At 39.8% G+C, this 18,490-nt stretch overlaps 1 protein-coding gene across 13 annotated transcripts in view; it reads left to right on the top strand.

Annotated features, from left to right (window-relative positions):
• LOC132989402 (membrane-associated guanylate kinase, WW and PDZ domain-containing protein 1-like) overlaps positions 1–18,490 on the top strand; it is an 88,006-nt gene that overhangs the window by 13,641 nt on the left and 55,875 nt on the right. For all 13 annotated transcript variants that reach the window (XM_061057023.1, XM_061057018.1, XM_061057022.1 and 10 more), the window contains exon 2: positions 15,178–15,294. In XM_061057023.1, coding sequence (XP_060913006.1) covers positions 15,178–15,294 — 117 coding nt within the window. The remainder of the gene's footprint in view (positions 1–15,177; positions 15,295–18,490) is intronic.

Here is an 18,490-nt window from a genome sequence, read left to right as displayed (position 1 = left end):
GAAGACGTTTCACAAATGTGAACCTCATGGTCGTGCTGAGGAAAGGTCAGGGGGTCACCTCAGTCTTATTGATCTTCATCCGGTGTGAACCGCAAACGTCTGAACCACATTTCATGGCAATCCATCCAGAACTTGTTGAGATGTTTCAGTCTTAAACAAAGTTGAGGACCCACTTCCACACACTTAACATGTGTACAATGATGGAGTGATTGTCAAAATAATGGCTGAAACTCTTTTTTTTCCCCCTCAGTGAAGATTCAGTCATTACAAATCATAAAACAGACACAAATCTGATGATATCAAATAAATACTACTTGTCAATTTACCAACTGGAGGGAAATTAGTCCATATTTGTAGGGTTTAAACACGTGTGAAGAGTCATGGCTGTCATGGGCGGCTGTAGCTCAGTTGGTAGAGTCTTTTGCCTCTCAACCAGAAGGATGGGGTTCGACCCCCATTTCCTGTACACACATGTCCGATGTGTCCTTGGGCAAGGCACTTAACCCCAAGTTGTTCCCGCTGCTTCCTCAGGGGTGTATGAATGTGTATGAATGGATTAGTTACTTCTGATGGCCACTTTACATAGCAACCACTGTCATCAGTGTTTGAATGGTTGTGAATGTGTAGGTGTGACGTGCGGTTTAAAAGTGCTTTGAGTATTCAGAAGACTAGAAAAGCGCTATATAAGCTCAAGTCCATTTACCATTTATTATCAAACAAAAGCGAACATTAGCATTCAGCAACTTCCTAGCTAAATAACCTTTAGCTAAAATGGGCCAAATGCTAACTTTATCATCTGATAATGAACCATTTTCTTTTGATAATGTTATATCATTAACTGGGCAAGAGTTTATTCCAAGCTAACGGTGATGTTAGGCTGAAGTGCTAAAATGTTTTTTTCCAGATATCCTGAATTTCTTCAACCCAGAACACAGCAGTAAAACAGTAAAATAGCATTTGAGCCTCCAATGCTGAGTGTGACATCAGAGAAAAAGGGTTGACTGTTCTTTCTAACTGTTCAAAAGTCATGTCAGCCTTTCTGGTCATGAGCTATAGGCCTACACATCACATTAACCTGTCTTAAAACAAATGTTTTTTTTCTACACTTTGTTTGTCCTACTTTCACATTTGAATCTATCACAATCACACGTGCCTTGTGTTTCCCTTCTGGATGTAACTGAGCTGTAAATCTATACTCTTTAGAGAAAGAGATGCCACTATTGAAACATTTTTCTTCATTGTCAGCTAAATTCTCTTTGAACATTTAACTTGTGTGACTTAGTTTTTGTCTTTTCTTTGTCTTGCTGCCTTTTTTTCACTTGAACTAAAACTTACTCTATTGTTATTGGGCTCTGGAAAATAAGACACTGTTTTTATCATTTAATGTTTGTCTCTGTTCTAAATATAGAGCCTCATTTTGAAGTTATATACAGTAGCTGAGGATGTTCAATCTTCAAAACAAACTTTAATCTATCTTCAGAATGTTTTATATTAAAGAGCAGAGCCACCTGAGAGCCATTTGAAGCACTAAGCAGGCATGGTTATAAGAGGTTAAATATCTGTTTTGTATGCTTCTTGAAGCTAAGAGAGATAAAGTGCACACCATCCTCCGACTTAAAAACAGTGCAGATTGTCCTGTCACAGTTAAGGACTGTTTGCAGGCTCCTGACTGACTGAGAGAGGGAGTGACCTTGTTCCGCAGCTGCTGGTCTGAAGTTGGCAGCATCTGGCTGTGCTGAGGTGTGGTGGGGTAGGGGGTGGGGGGGATGGGGGGGGACTGGTACACTGAGTGGAGAAATATTTTGTGAGCAGGTTAGCCAGAGGACATGACTGGAACGTAATGTGTTTAGGGTGAGCTAATTTAACACTTACAAAAAAGTAAAGCAAATATTATAAAGGTTTTAGCCTAACATAATTTTTTTTGATCTTTAAATCAATGCTGACCATTTCTTAAACATAGATTTCCAGCAGAGCTCGGACTAGTAGACTGAACATTCAGTCCTCACTTTGTGATGCACAAGTAGCAGCCAGGGACATTTCTCTTTGATTTGTCATACCTCATGGTGGCCATGCTTCTTGGCAGCCAATTCTCAAATATTTAATGTCAGAGGCTCAGGGTGTCCTTGAGCCTATAACTAAGTTTAGAGTTCTAAAAAAAGTTTACAAGAAGTGGCCTTGGGTAGAACTGCTGGCTAGTAGAGTTAAAAATGATTAACTTCAAATGAAAGAGCTCTCATCAGTGTGAGTCCGCCATAGTCTTAATGGAATGAGAAACCTGCACTGACATTAAACAAGGTGATATCCCGAGTTTTGGGGGAATATTTATACTGTATATTTTCAAACTAGATATGTATGGTATTGTATATATCAATATAGTTTATGTGGCATTCAAATAACGCTATTCTTTTTTTTCTGTAAGTCCTCCAGTTCGCTGATTGCTGCTCTTACTATCTGTCCCTCGTCACCCTCCTCTGCCTCTCTCCCTGTCTGAGCAATACTCTTGCATGACAAAATACACAGCTGTGTGTATTTGGTTTAGCAGGAAAGGAACATCTGTTAAATAAAAAAAAAAAATGAAGGAGCGTTTTATTATTATTTTGTATTTCACATTCAGGTAGTTTATTTTTACGTCATTTTCCACGTTAATAAAAGTGTCTGTGTGACTTTGGCATTTGGCCCATGTGGATTTGACTTAGAACTGACTTTGTTTTTTGCTATTTCTTTACATAAATTATATTGAGATATATATTGTGTAAAGTCATTCAGCTAAATAATATATCTAAATGTGATTTTTGGCCCATATCTCCCATTTGTATTTGAAATCTTAAATTGTAGAATTGCCTATTTGTACAGTAAAACAGTGATTATAATCTGTATATTTTTACAGACCTAGATTAAAACAGTGTATAGTACCACCACATGCTCTCCATATTAACCATAACTAAATTCCAGTTTTAAGCTAACTGTTTTGAAGTCAAATTTGTTCTATTTATTATGCTTAATATGCTCATGATGAAAACTTCAAAGATTCTTACACACTGGTTTGAATGTTCCTGGGTAAAAGTGGGAAATTGTCCAATACTATTGTCTTCACCTCTCTAGCCTTGGTAAATTTCATGTCGTTATTACAAAGGTTGTGGGAAGGAAGGACTTGCTTACCGGGGATAGCCATATGACAATAGCCTTGAACATATCAGTGATTTAAAGTGGGCTGAAGAATTAGCTTGAAAAACTGTGCTGATAACAAGACCACAAATTGGACTGGTGGACTGTTTATGTTGTGTCACCTGATACCCTCATCAAAAAAATGTCTTAACATTTTTGGTTATGTTCTGTATTCTTGCATGTGTTTGTACTTTTGGGTGAGAAACATGCTCTCATTAAGACAGAGCTCGGAGCTCTTAACACAACACAGTGAATCAGCTCTTCATTAGCTCTCACAGCAGCCATCATTGAACATAGTTACAGTTTCATCTTGTCAGTGGAAGTGTAGAAGTGGAAACTGATTAGAGCTTCAGATTAAGAGACAGTAATTATGAGTTTAAAGATGTTAAGATATTTCAGTTTTTTAAAATCATGCCTCCTTCCTCTTCTCTCTCCTCCAATTACCCAATGAATTATTCAGTGTACCTGTCAGTTTTTGAAAAGTAAAAATCTAGGAAAAATTATCCAAACTCTTAAAGATTTCCTAATTTTTTTTTTAATTACTTTTTTTTCATACCTATAGTTTATCACATGGTCCAGATTATGTCAATTAACGAATAAATATATTTCCACCAGTGCCAATCCCTTGGATGAGGGTTACAACCTCAAGGTCCCAGGCCATGGTCCGAGGCTAAGGTTCTCGGTTCTGGTTTGGGGGATCTGATGGATGTGCAGAAATAGTTGGAAAATTATCTTACAGTTTGCTGACCTGACTTGACAAGAGAGATGTTGTGTGCAAGCGTTTCAGCTCTACTTTGATATATTCTTATGGCCAAATTAAACTGAAAGTTTTGGCGGAAACAGCCATAGGCCTTTCTTTTAGACCTACTGTTCCACGTCAATATTTACTTGACTCTCCATCATTGTGAACCTGCCAACTGCAGCTCCAGCTCCCAGTTTATTTTTGAGGCCAAGCATCTAATTTTTTTTTTTTTTCACTCCATCTTCATCACCTGTTTCATTTTCTTTTATACTTCAAATGTCTTCCATTCATGTCTGCGTAGATAAGGAATGGACCAGTTCTGTCTCTTTACTGAGCAATGAGGTGGTCTTGGACACATCAAGTTATTGTTTTTTGTCCCGTTGAAATATCCTTTATTCATATGGATAATGGACAATTTAAAATAAGTTAATAGTTTTCATATTTATGTTTTTCAATTTGCCTCTGGTTGGTGACATATCCATTGTCATTTTTGCATGTTACTGAATAAATAGAGCACTCACAAAAAAAAGGGACAAACTTATCTGTTCCATGGGGACACTTTGTAGATCACACTGAATCAATGTTTTTGAATTATTGAAAGCCAGAAACAGTGAATGACAGGGCATCTGGCTTTAGTAGCTTCTTCAGAAAGTAGTAGTAGCAGTTTTGTTGGTAAAATAGCATTTTCATGTTATTAGATTCACCATGTTTGATTGATTGGTTGACTTTTTCAGAGCTTTGATTGATGCTGTGTCCTTTCACATGAATCTTTCTCACTCACTGTTGATGTCACAGTTTGCTTCTTTATCTCAATCCCTTGGTCCAGTTGGCTTCAAAACAGTTCTTGTACATGTGATTTGCTCCGATGTGTTGCTGAGGATAATGAGGTTCTTGAAAAAGCAGGTTTGAAGGTTCGCAGCATCACAACAACACGATCCAAGGCCTGTCTTTAATCTTATCTCAGCCGCTGAGCCCCAGCTGCCAGTCTGCTCTGCGCTATCTCTGCTTTCAGACACTTTTATGATAAAGCCGGCACGAGCCCCGCTATAAGTGACTCATTTCATGTCTCCACTTCTTCTGAAACACCACTGTATCATCTGTATTTCCTTTAGCAGATTTGCCTCCTTTCCAAGTTATGAAGACTTTTATTCTTGTTTAATTCGTCCGCTAAATCCTCTAAGAAACATGCCCAGCTGGATTTTTCAGGAGGAGTGCTTCCTTTCAGCACAAAATTCTGCATCCATTGGGTAATTTACTGAGGAAATTCACATGTCAGATTAATTTAATGAATATCCCTGCGGTGCTTTTTGTCTGTCAGCCATCTTCCCACACATCTCTGTATATCTAATGGATTGCATCTCCGATAGAGCAGCTATTTTTACAGAAGTAGGTGTTCCATATATGTAAATTAATGTAAGTTTAACACAGCTAAGAAGTCAGATATATAGGTCACTATGGCCGTCTTCATGTGTCCTGCTGGTTTGTTTCTGCGCCAGATCAACCCTTCAATTACATCCATCAAGGTACAAATTAGTGGTTATTACACCCGCTGGAAAGGCTTCTCCTTTTCCACTCCTAGATCCAAACACATATAATTTAATCCTAATGTGGTAGCCTTTGGACGTGTGTTTTATTGTGAGTTTTATCATGTAGGTTCGCTGGTGGTGTCACACCATTCTCCGGAGTGTGACGTGTGTGTCAGTCTGCTGCTGTAGCCGAGGAATATAAGAAAGAAAGGAAGGAGGCAGGATGGGGACGTGTATCTCATCTCCGTCTCATTGCCCGTGGTCATCGGCTCCTGTGAAAGCGGGGGCTTTAATCACAGTGGGGCCCTTTGTGTGCAACAACCAAGGCAGGCAATGACATTTAACAGAGGCAGCCAGTTAGAACTGATGGTGTTACGTACTACCAACTGAATACAGGGAGGGAGGATCCAGGATTCACCCGATCTTCAGTGTTTTTACACATTACCCACAGGAGAAGGACAGATACAATGGAAACATTAAAACAGATGGTGTGTGTGGATTTTTTTTTTTTTTTTAGAAACATGGCACATGGAAGTTGTTTTTCCTTTCCTGTATGAATGAACTCAGGGGATAAGAATAGAGATCCTGCCATCAGGAGTGTGTTGAGTTTAGTGTTCCAGTATTAGACATGAATCACTGTGTTTAGTCTGTGTTCAAGTATTTCGGGAAGGATTTTTTTAAAGAGCATCTCTGTTTATCTTTGAGATGCCCACATCGTCCAACAATGACCCTCCTCTCAAGACTCTGGCTCAAACCTTGACTCATTCCTTAAGTCTTAATAATCAGCCTTCTCTTTCTCCTCCCTACCTCCCTTTTTCTCCCTTCATCTTTGGGCCCACTCAGCTGTTAGCACAGAGCGGACAGAGCCAGGGTTCCTCTGGTTATATTTAGCAATGAACAGATGCAGCGCACTGGAGCGGAACACAGCCTCTGCTTGCCTTGGTGCGTGTGTGTTTATGTGTGTGTGTGTGTGTGTCTTTGTATGTGACTCTTTCTTTATATCACTTTTCCCATCATGCACTGCTGTGCTCTGACTCAGCAGCACAGCAGAGAACGGGGTCAGAACTGGCCCGCCTGCCTCTTTCAAAAACAATCCATACATTTCTGCATGTCGATTAGTCAAAACTGTGAGGTTATTTGTAAAAAAAAGTTTCTGGGGGGGGATGAACCTGCGGAGCACTCTTACTTCAAAGTTTGTTAGATAGAGACACACAAGTGACATCCATGGAAGTCATCTTGGTTGTTGTAAAATGCTTCAATGCTTCTCCACCCAATCCCTATCAGAAAAATGGTGGAGCTTGGAAGTCTGCATAAGAGGGAAGGAATCTGTTTTTAGAGAAGAAAACACTTTTGGTGATAGGTTGATGTAACGCTTCCTTCTGGTTTCTCCTAGTTGCCCAGGCCCACTGATCAAGGCTTTCAAGACTAGGAATAACATGAAAGTAGCTCTGGGCGGTGCAAGTTATGGCGGTAATTATATAAGGACAAGGCAAAGGACCAGTTCTGAGATTTATGGCAGACCTATCTGTGATTGTGGGTTTTTTCTCTCCGCCTCTGTCATGCTGATTGCAAGAAATAATTTGAAGGTTTTGGTGGTGAAAAGAAGCATGAAACAGTGCTACTATGTTTGTTTGTGACTTAAGAAGAGGGAAAGTGTTTTTAATTGACATGGGAACTACACAAGTGTGTCCCATGTTTAACATCATTAATCTTCTGTCTTCTGTATCAGCTGTCACGACCTCTCAGTAGGCATAATGGCGGTGTAATAGCTAGGGATTGCAACTTCTTTATCACACCAAGCGAGCTGAGTGAAACTCATCACTGAGATCAGGAGGATTATTTTTCATTAATGGATCCCTCCCAGTGTTCACCTCTCTCCAGTAGCCCCTCCTTATACCACTGGATAATGTAGAGTTAAATGCTCTCATCTGTAACTGGAGAGTCCAGTGTTGACGGGATGTCCTGAGACCCACAGGAAGCCACTGGAACAATGGAATTTACTGTTTAAGAGCCAGCATTTCCAGTTCCTTCTCTGTGGCCATTATTTGGAATTGGACTCAGGAAATACAATTTTATTCGTCCTCTGGAGGAAATGCCGTCTCTATGTGCTCAGTTTGAGTTTGGGTGTTAGAGTCTGAGATGGGTCTGGAGCTGTATGAAATAATGACAAAGAGGGCAATGTAAAGATTTTGATGGCGGCCTAATAGAAATTAAACTGTAATGGACAATGATATTTTGGTCATGGATTTTGTTGACTTTGTTGCTTCTCTTGTGCCAAAGCAGCAGACCAGATAGAAGGTTGCAGACAGAGTGGAGCCGCCTTAATCAGAATGTGATAACAGATTGGCTTAAGAAATACTAAACTGACCACTGCCTTTAAAATTATTATAGTTCTGTACAACAATGTTTTAAATTACTGTGTTAGAGGCAGTAGCGTTTCTCCCCTTGTGTACATAATTTATGTTATGTGGTATTCATTTTTTTATTGAACAAAAAAATAGATTATTTTAAAGATCAATGACCGCTGCAACTGCTTGTATGATGGCCAATCACCAGTCAGTGTCACCTTTACCTCAACCTCTGTCTGGGATCGAGCTCCGGAGGGCATCTAGGCATGCCCCATAATCCTCTCTGTCATCCCTACAGGTGGTGTTTCATTAGGTGGACCAATGTATGTGTCTTTCTCTTAATGTTTAAGGCCTGTTTAGTTTCTAGTTACTTAAGGATTGTGTGTTCTCCATGTAAAAGTAAATATAAGGGCTAAGAGCCTATCAGTTGCACCTAATGTTAACAGCGGCCACTTGCATGAGAGAGAGAAACACCTGACTCAAAGGAATAGAGCTTGTCTACACTGTGTCACTATACACTATTTTTTATAGTTTTATAGTTTTATAGCATCTTTGTGACTTGTTTCCCTCTCTAGCACCAGTTTATAACAGAAACTTAATGAAGTAACCTCGATACATTTTCTTTGGTGAAGTTCATGTTTGTTTTTTAGTCAGTTTAGTTTTAAAAACAGCATAAAAACAACAGGGAGGATGAGTTTGATTTTTATTCAAGCAGTAATTACTCATATACTAATTGTGGAGTATAAACTGTATGGCATTTTCCCAGAGAGCAGCTATAATTTAGGGATTTTGTTCTCCTGTGGTGTGAATAATCTCAGCATGTCTGGCCAGCTTGGTAAAAAAAAAAAAAAACTTTGTTAAAGCGATTTTTTTAGTCTGCTCTCTAACTGCTGAAGACTGCCTGCAAGTGTTTTTGATACTTTTAGCAGATTACAGGGCAAAGTGATGACAGCGCTAGTTAAAGATTTTAAATTTAAATCTGTAAAAAGAAACTCTAGTTTTGTTTGCATTATCTTAACATTTAAGACAGTATTGAAGTATTTTGAGTGGTAATTTATTTCCTATTGTTTAAGAATTAGTATCAATAAGTAAATATGCCAGTGTCACTGAAGAGTTTGAGCCAACTGAATTAATCGTATACTGTTTGTGGTTTAATCTGTGAGAATTAATTACATCTTCACATGTTTAACTTGTAAACTCTGCGTCTGAGAAATAACTCCAGAGAAGTTTAAATGTAAGAATTTGCCACTGAATTATACTTAAATAGTAGAATAAAGTTTAACTAAACTGCAATGCATATAAAGAAAGCAGTTAGGTAAACAATTTAGCTACTTTCCACCACTATGTTATTAATGTAATTTTTAATTTCAGAGTTGACGTTCTAAGTTTTTTTTTTTTTAACCCTTAAATTAGTTAAAACGGCAGCCACAAGACATTAAGAATCACACCTCTGAAGGCACAGTTGAAGATTTCTTTTAACTCAACCTCACAGGATTAAGAGTCCACCACTGGAGGGCAGCAGCCAATAATGACTACACATGGCTTATCTCATTCACTGGTCGTCTCTTGGTTGCTGTGGTAACAGGGTCTGTGTGAAGCAGACTGTCAGTGTTGAGGCTCAGAGACACAGAGGGCAGTGTTGAGCTGGAGGATGGGGGATGAATCCTAATCAGCAGCTGAGCAGAGCTTCAACAAACACACTCACATGGACATTTTCTCAAAGAAATCAGCTATAAACATGCAGCCACTGATGCTGTTTGGGTGTCTGAAACTCTGTTTTGAAACTACCTGGTATGATTGACAGGTAAAAGTGGTGGCTCTTTGTAATGCGGGCTGTTATGTGCTAATACAGGCTGCAGCTACTTGGTAGTCTCCAGCTGATGTTTTAAGCAGCCACTACTATATGTCCTAGCTCTGGCCAGTATGTGACCATGCATGCATTTTTTTTAAATTAACCTGTCCAAACCTTACTTCATTTAAATCATAAAGCTGCATTTAAAACATTCAACCCTTTATAAAAAAAGGAACATTTTAATCATCACCTTCTGTTAACATCATTAAAAAATGATAAATATGTGTTTAGCCATGTTTTTATGTTCACAGAAATACACAGGAGAGAACGTGTGAATCACTATCTCCTTAAATTTTCATCAACACATATCCACCCTTCCCCCAATCCCCAAAATGAGACAGGGATGCATAACTAGATTTAAGGTTATGTAATGCTGACTGGAGGCATAGAGGATGTGTATAATCCACTCTTATTTGGGTTAAACCCATCTCTCTCTGTCTCACTCTTCACTCCATGTGTATCTGTAAGAGGACAGGAGCCTCACACATCTCTCTTCCGCCTCATCCAGGGTTGGATGGTGAAGCGCTGATCTCTGTCACACACAGTCTTTTACCAGCCGTGCCACAAACATCTCCTCTCCCAGGAAACATCTCTCAGCACGCTAACGTCTCTGGAGACTCAGATTCTCCCTTGATGGGATGATTTCATTGTTATGAGAATGAAGAAAATATCCTCTCCAAGCTGCCTGAAAATGATCCTTCTTATCGTTAATAAACAGACTGATTGTCAGTTCTTTTCACTGACAGAGTTACAAAGCAGTTTTTTTTGTGGTGCAGCTAATGTTTATTTTCTTTATTTATGCATTTTTGGTTTGTAAAATCGAAGTAATCATCATAGTTATTTATTATCATTATATATATTTATTATTAATAAATGTTAGGGTTATTTATCTTATAAATTCTCCAACATGTTACATCTAATAATCTGGCTACAACGACCTGATGCTGACATAGGCCTAGTCTGGAATAAATTGCCTGGATAATATTCGTAAACTCGCTTGTTAAATAAACCAAAGAGGTGAAAAACGTCTTAAAGTACACCTAAGTAAGTCCAGTTGACTGCTGAATTACCATCCATGACCAAGTCAAAAACTTTGGAATATGACTTTGATTTACCCCATGAGTTGTATTTGTTTAACACTTTTTGAGGAAACAACTGTGATAAGATAAAAAAAAAAAAATATCACCTATTTGTGCTAATAGCTAATGGTAGCATTCAGATGCCCTGTGATAAGATGTTGAACCTGGTAAACGTTATACCTTTGATGACCTGCTCATTATCTAGATTCATTATTAGTTTAAAATTTCAATTCGTTAAACACTTACTGTTGAAAAAAGTGAGAAAACAAAGAGACCCCTTATAGGGAGGTATGCTTACACTAGTTCGTTGCATAGACTGTAAAAAGAAGTTTGTTGTCACGCTCATGTAGCTAATGTTAGCATGCAAACGTACTGAGCTAAGAAAGTGAACATGGTAAGCATTTTACCTTCTTAGCATTAGCATGTTCGTTTTATATTTGGAGTATGTGTTAGCATGCTGCATTTAGCCTTTTAGCTAAACATATTTAATTTCCTTTAAACTTAAATGAAAATTATTTCATATTTTTTTCAAAATTATGATTTTGTTGTCATACAGCTACACTTTAGCCTATTACCGGTATTACAGTACGTAATAAAAACAGGGACTTCTTTGTTAGTTCTCGTAGACTTATAATTTATAACATCAACATATTTTTAGTCAAGTCATCTGTAATGTTTTCCATTTAAGTCTGTACTTGCAACAAATGTTAAATTACTTTGATGAGATTTTGTTAGAAATAAGAGCACAGAAAAGACTACAGTCAGAAGAAAGAGGCAGCTCTACAATTGAACAGATATTGAGAGTATTTAGCACAATGTCACAAACAACATGCCATATCATGTTGTATAGAAAACAAGGATCTCCATTCAATACAAAGGATGAATTGAACAATTCTCCATGTGTATTGTTCAAAATCTGTGGAACAGTGCAGTGCTGAGGCTGTGGAACTATCTCCTGTTGTCTCAGCACATCTGGTTGTTTTTGTTGGATTTAAAGCTTTTTTTTTTCTCTTTTTGTTACATGCTGCTGGGATAACACTCTAAATGCGTAAAGGAAACACTCATTTGTTTTATACCAATATTGGAAAAAAAAACATACAAGAGTGCTATAAAGCTGACTGTTGTAATAAATTGAAAATAAATGAGGTTTTCTCAGGTTCCTGTCTCTCTGAACCGAGAAAGTATCAAGCTGTGGCAGAGCTGAAATGTTTCATATAAATCCATGAATTCACTTCCTGTCTGGATTTGAAAGGAGCTTATTTTACCAAGCAGCTAGACATCAGCATGATTTCATTTTTCAGTAGCAGCAAGCTACATCTACAGCACCATAATATCTGGTTATTTGTTGTGATTTGTCTGTTTATTTGTTCGGTGGGACAACATTTGTGATAAAAATGCACATAGAGTCCTAGTAAACACAATGTGAACTGAACACAGGCCACAGTGGTTTGATTGTAATCTCTGATCCACACAACATTAATCCTCATAAATATTGAATATTTGATGACTTTCTCATTGATGGAGCACGACACCTGGGTGGCCCGCCCTCTGCTAGCTGTACGTACCCACTGGAGGGGGTTGTTCCTGACTGCGGTCCTTATCTCAGGGAAAGCATCTGAGGCAGCAAAACTGACATGACGCTGAATGCAAACACTAATGTATGTGAATATATTCTAATTTGATAGGGTGCAGTTAGATTAACCACCATAGAAAAACTGAGCATCTGTAGATGCATTGATTGTGAAAATGCTTTTTTATGTTACGTGTGTGTGTGTGTGTGTGTGTGTGTGTGTGTGTGTGTGTGTGTGTGTGTGTGTGTGTGTGTGTGTGTGTGTGTGTGTGTGTGTGTGTGTGTGTGTCTGTGCGCGCTGCTGTATCTGTTTTTCCTTTTACAATCTGACTACTGCTCGCCTAGCAGGGACCGTAATGATGGTCGTCAGCACTAGATGGTTGCTAGGTAACAATTACCTGACTGTGCTTTGCTTGCACTGAATTACACAGTGGGCTGTGTGCGTGTGTGTGTGTGTGTGTGTGTGTGTGTGTGTGTGTGTGTGTGTGTGTGTGTGTGTGTGTGTGTGTGTACAGGAACGGAAAAATACAGCAAAGAAGACTACAAACCAGTGTCTCCATTCTGTGCAGAAAATGCCCCATACCTACATCGAATCAATGTTATGATACAATTAGCTTAGCTGTGTGTCTTCATGAGGTTTACCCCTGAATTTGGTTGTCATTGTCAACTGTTTTGGGAATTCCACCGTTCATTTTTCAAAAATAGAGCACCTAATTTGATTTGGGTTTTTCATATTTTTGTCAAAACGATTGTATTACATGCCTCTGTGTTGTTGTCTCCTGAGATCTGGTGCTTCATGTTATCAGTGCTACATGCTTCAGTATTTATAGTAATGTCCCCAGGGGGAGGAGGTGAGTGTTAGACCGGGGCTAACAGATGATGATGTCATCACAGGGCCGCTCCTCAGGGCAGATGACTGATGCGCTGCTGCTTTTAGACCATTTTTACTTTCTTAGCGGCTGTGCTGATTCTTCTGATTTGTCCGTCCTTGTCCCTGAAACTCTAAGCAGCATTTCCTGTCAGCACTTCCTCCCTTACTTCCTACTTTGTTTGGTATGGCTTTCTCTACACAACCTCAGCCCCAACTCTAGCAATAAATAAATGGTTTGATATATTTATCAAATAAACTGATTCACTTTTTTTTTTGCAATAAATATAGCCCTTAAGGTGACTAATACTGCTCTCATGTCCGTAAAGCTGAAACCATGAAGCTAGCAAGCTTAGCTGTGAGACTAAAATCATGTAACTTTTCTGCATGAACATAAACAATCAAAACATGAGGTATTGCTAAATAAGCTCAGATGTGTGTGACCTTTAACCTTTCCAGTCTTTCTGCTAAACTACAGCAAGCCAAATTTCAAATTTGATATTTTTTGGTCAAGAATAAGCTACATTTACTTTGTTCCTGCGTGTCCTGTGGCTCTGTAATTACCTGCAAAGCATCTGTAAGAAAATCTGTACTCAGAAATTCAAATTAAATTCCCCTTTCCAACACATAATTACTGTGTTTCATTTCATTTCTGTATATTTTTAATTGACCATTTTGTTGGGTGGGGGTGTGAAAATGTTTACTCCTCTAAGAGGGGACATGACAGAAAAAGTTTAAGAACCACCTGGATAAAGGATGAAGTATACTCAGGTTTTTATATATGTTGAGAATGTTAAGTCTTTGTTTACATTTCCAAATTGGTAGCTGTTATCTTGTTCCTTTGCACTGAAATACGTCACATTACACAAGCGAAAGGGGCTTTAATTGGCGTGTCACTATGACTATATGCCATGTTGTAATTCCCATTAGTTCCATAGTAAGCTCATTCCGCTCACTGACCCCGCTACCTCAGAGCACAGAGCCAGGAGAATCTCCTCGGCTGTGATCGGAGGCCGACAGGAGGCCATGGCACCTCCCCCAAGAGTTCCTTGCCAGCTCTCCCAGACATGGATGATATATTTGGAGATCATTAAATGCTCCTAAATGAGACCCTGGTGTGAGAGCGAGCTCTGACCATCTGGCCCCATTGTGAGTGCCGGGGCTCCTCCGTTCAAACTCAGCCAGCAGCATCAGCACCTCTGATTGGTCGGACGCTGAGTAAGGCCTGGGAATCCGAGCAAATCGAAACCTTTTTTATTCAATTACTCAAACTGCCTCAATTTTTGTACTTTTCTATGAATTACCTTTCTGTTACATCCTGTGTGTCTGTGTTGTCTACTTTTTGCTCGAATGTTTTTTCTTTGCTTTTTTACGCTATTATTTTTAAATAAAATAAATCAAAGTAAGTTGTTAAATATATACATTTAATCCAGTAGGTTGAGTATCAGTTTTCTTACTCACAGTTTCATGTTTTAGTCAAATGGGGTTTAACTCTGGTCTATAGCTGCATTACTCAAAGGCAGTCTTATTAAACCTTGGTCAGTCCATTGATCAGTCCTTCACTCGGGTTCAGGTGGAAATAAATCAAATACAATTGAGTGGACAGCTATGATTTTTTTGGAGACATTCATTGCTACCAGAGGATGAACACAAATGACTTTGGTGATGCCCTGACTACCTAGTAGAACCGGCATGTTATTTTTAGGGGAATATATTCAGAATCTGCACAAAATGAAAGTTCATCACAGCTGCTTGAAATAAATTAAATTGTACTATATTGTGTTAACACAATCCCAAACATTTTCATCATTTTCTGGAGGATTTGTGTTTTTTCTTGTTGTCTAGGATGGGTAAACAAGGCCTGTCTTGTGCCCTTTTAGTATCCAGGAGCGTTCCGACATTGGAAATGTCACTGCCTCTCATGACCTTACCTTTGGTCAAATGACAGCTTGTAAACAAAAAGGAAAGTAGGTTTTCGCTGTCCACTTCTTTTATTAGAGCTATTTTTGTGTGTCTTCTGTTTCCAGGTCACAAGCTCAACAAGGACCTCAAGCACTACCTGAGCTTGAGGTTTCCGAAGTCTTCCCCTGACCACGAGCTTCAGAAAATCATCCGAGCCAACCTCTACCGCCATGCTGTGCCTTGTGAGTAGAGAATAGTTATAAAGATGTGATGCTTGATGCTTTAACCAGGACATCTGGCTGATGAATTGTGTCTTTAACCAGTCTGTAGCTTCAGCACTCCATCTTTACCCTCATGACCTACTTTCTTTTGGCTTTTTTCTCCTTTGTTTTATCTATCATTAATCAAATGTTTCCCTCTCACTCCATAAATTATTCTTCTACACTTTATTTTCCCTTCATCATTCAAAAAATCTTCCCCAGCTCTAGTAAAAAACATACATTTTCCAGACACCAGAACTGTAGTATTCATTCTGTATTACTGTCCATTACAGACACACATGTTTTGACAGTGCCAGGGCTCGATTTTCTCAGAGTGTCTCACAACTGTACAAAAGGGCGACTTGAGCCAAACACAGCGCACTGTGCCAGAGTCCACAGCTGGGCTCTGTGACGTCACAAACATTTGGATGTGCGATTGGGAGACACAGCCCAGCTCTCTTCAGCTCGTTGTCTTACTGTACTCCTGTCATGTTTTGGTTCTTCAAAGCGTAAAGCAGGAGTTGTGATAACCAAAAAGCTTGAGGCTTTAACAGCAAACTGGCTCCATCAGGGATGCGATAAAGCTGTGAGTGTGTCTTTCCCTCTCTGAGGAACTGTTTTGATTATCACACAAACGCATACATGATTTAATCAACCAAGAAAGGGATCATCATCTCCAGTAAACACCACAACTGTACCTCTGATTTGACTGCGTGCATTGGTTTGCATGCATTTGCATTGCGGTGCTTCCTAATAGCACAGCTTCTAGACTAGATTGATGTATATTTTTTCCTACTCTCTATCTCTATCTTTCCCTTGCTTTTTCACTCGCTGCCTTTCTATCTCTGGCTCTCTATCCTTCTCTTGCGCTCAGCCATGTGACCGGTAAATCCGGCTCTGTGAGCCTCCCCGGTGCCCTGACTGGGATTATGATGTTCTGATATATTGAAAATAGATTCCTGCCTGATTATGTGATGAACATGTTGGGCTCTTGCAAAGAACACAGGGCACTGGAAAGGCCTCGGCACACAGGAAACACGCAGTGTTGACATAATTGTAGCAACAACAAAAATAGACAAAGAAAAAAAAAAGCAAAATCTGTAGTAAGGCAGTCCAAAGGTTCACCGGATGATTAGAGGGATTTTTTTTTTTTTTAACATCTCACTAATTCTTTCTTCTGCCCAGTGATATTCAGGATGCATTGACATCAAATGTGTGCACTTGCAGTTTCATACAGGGTGCTTCCACCTTTATAGACTTAAAAAACTGCAAAGTGGGTAGCAAAAGGTGCTTTCAGCTTCTTATATATTCAACAAGTTAAAAAATAACATTGAGAAGTCTCTTCATTTCCTTTCTATGAAAAATCCCTGCTCACAATCTGTACACTCAACCCACGTGTGATAAAAGGTCAAAAGTAGAAAATTGTTAAATGTTGTCAAAAGTGTTTATTAAGGATTCTGTTCCAAGACACTACTGCCACAGTTCTCAAGACTAAATCTCCAGCAATGCCATCAGCTTTGTGACGCTGTTCTGAGGCTTTCTTCAGATTGCTGGCAAATCTGATTTGTTTTTCAAATAGGATCTTTAAGACAGGCTGTCCCCGCTGTTGTCGTACAATTGATCTCATCACCAATCTATCTGCTTGTGTTGCTGTGGTGGCGCAGTGTTCAGGGACTGTGTGTGTGTGTGTGTGTGTGTGTGTGTGTGTGTGTGTGTGTGTGTGTGTGTGTGTGTGTGTGTGTGTGTGTGTGTGTGTGTGTGTGTGTGTGTGTGTGTGTGTGTGTGTGTGTGTGTGTGTGTGGGTGTGTGTGTGTGTGTGTGTGTGTGTTGTAATGCAGCTTTCCAGCCTGGTATGAAAAGTGAACAGTGCAAACGAAGCATCCCTTGTCAAATCCTGGTGCAGAACTCATTTGGGACAGAAAAAAAAGCAGCTTCTAGTAGGAACATGTGCTCAGCCACAGTCATGCTGTTCTATCTTAAGATGTGAAGTCATTCTTGTGTGTCACATTGCTAGTGACGCTATAAAGACGCATTGAAATACAGTCTAGGGGTCATAGTCAAATGTGGGCTGGGAGTCTGAACAAGCTCAGTGGTTTGTACAAAATTCTAAAGTTTGCAAGCTGACTAGCTCACAACAATACTTTAAGTCAAGTTTATTTATATAGCACATTTTAGCAACGAGTCAAGCTCAAAGTGCTTCACACAAGACATCAAAAACATCAAGACAGGTCAGTCAAACACTAAAATGTTTATAGTGTTTACCCTCCTCTCTCTCTCTCTCTCTCTCTCTCTCTCCCTTATTCCTTTCTCTCTTCCTGTCCCTCCCTCTTTCTCTTTCTTGCTGACCTACTATCGCTGCAGCCTCCTGTTTATTGTCTCTCTCTCTCTCTCACACACACTCACACATGCAAATATTTCCTGGGCATGACAAGGCAGAATGACAAAGACAGTCAAATAAAAGCCACACTTCTCAGCCCTCTGTCTCCTTTGTCTGTGTGTCCCTCATGTCTCCTCCCCCTCTCCTGAGCACATGTGTTGCTGCCTGTGTTTGACTCGAACAGGTGCCACCACTGGCCGGAGTGTTTTTCTTTTTTTCTTTTTCTCTCTTGTGGGCGATGGTGTTTATAGGAAGAACACCCCTCAGCCCTCCTTCTCCTCCTCCTGCTCCTTTTCTCTCTCATAGCCCCACTGCTACAGATGGCCATTGTTATCATGTGCAGCAAATGTGACAATTGATAGAGAAGTTGTTCTCTCGTGGGATTCATTTCCCTCTCACGTCTACAGCTGCTGCCCGGGGATGAGGGTTATCTTGGCGTTAACCCGGCATTTGATCCACACAGCAAACCAGTCCTTCCCTCCCCCCACCTGATCTCTCCCTCCCTCTCTCCCTTTCGCTCTCTCTGCTCTCTTCTCTGTCGTCCTCCCCTCTCTTCACTTCAAATCCTCCTGTGAGTGTCAGCGTCCCTGTGGCTCAGCGCTGGCTGCTGCCTTCCTCTGTCTCTCTCTGTCACACTCGAGCTGCTCCCGCTGTCTCCCTCCATCTCCTCCTCGCTCTCTCTCTCTCTCTCTCTCACCCTCTCTCGCTCTCTTTCTCCCTCCCCTTCCTCGCTGTCCTTCACTCCCTCACTTCCTTGTTTTCCACTCCACTGCCGATCTCGGGGAAATCATTGTTGGAGAC

This window comes from Labrus mixtus, chromosome 15 (assembly GCF_963584025.1).
Source record: "Labrus mixtus chromosome 15, fLabMix1.1, whole genome shotgun sequence".
Classification (NCBI taxonomy): domain Eukaryota; kingdom Metazoa; phylum Chordata; class Actinopteri; order Labriformes; family Labridae; genus Labrus; species Labrus mixtus.
The sequence above is the reverse complement of the archived record's forward strand: the minus strand, read 5'-3'. Positions and strand labels throughout refer to the sequence as shown.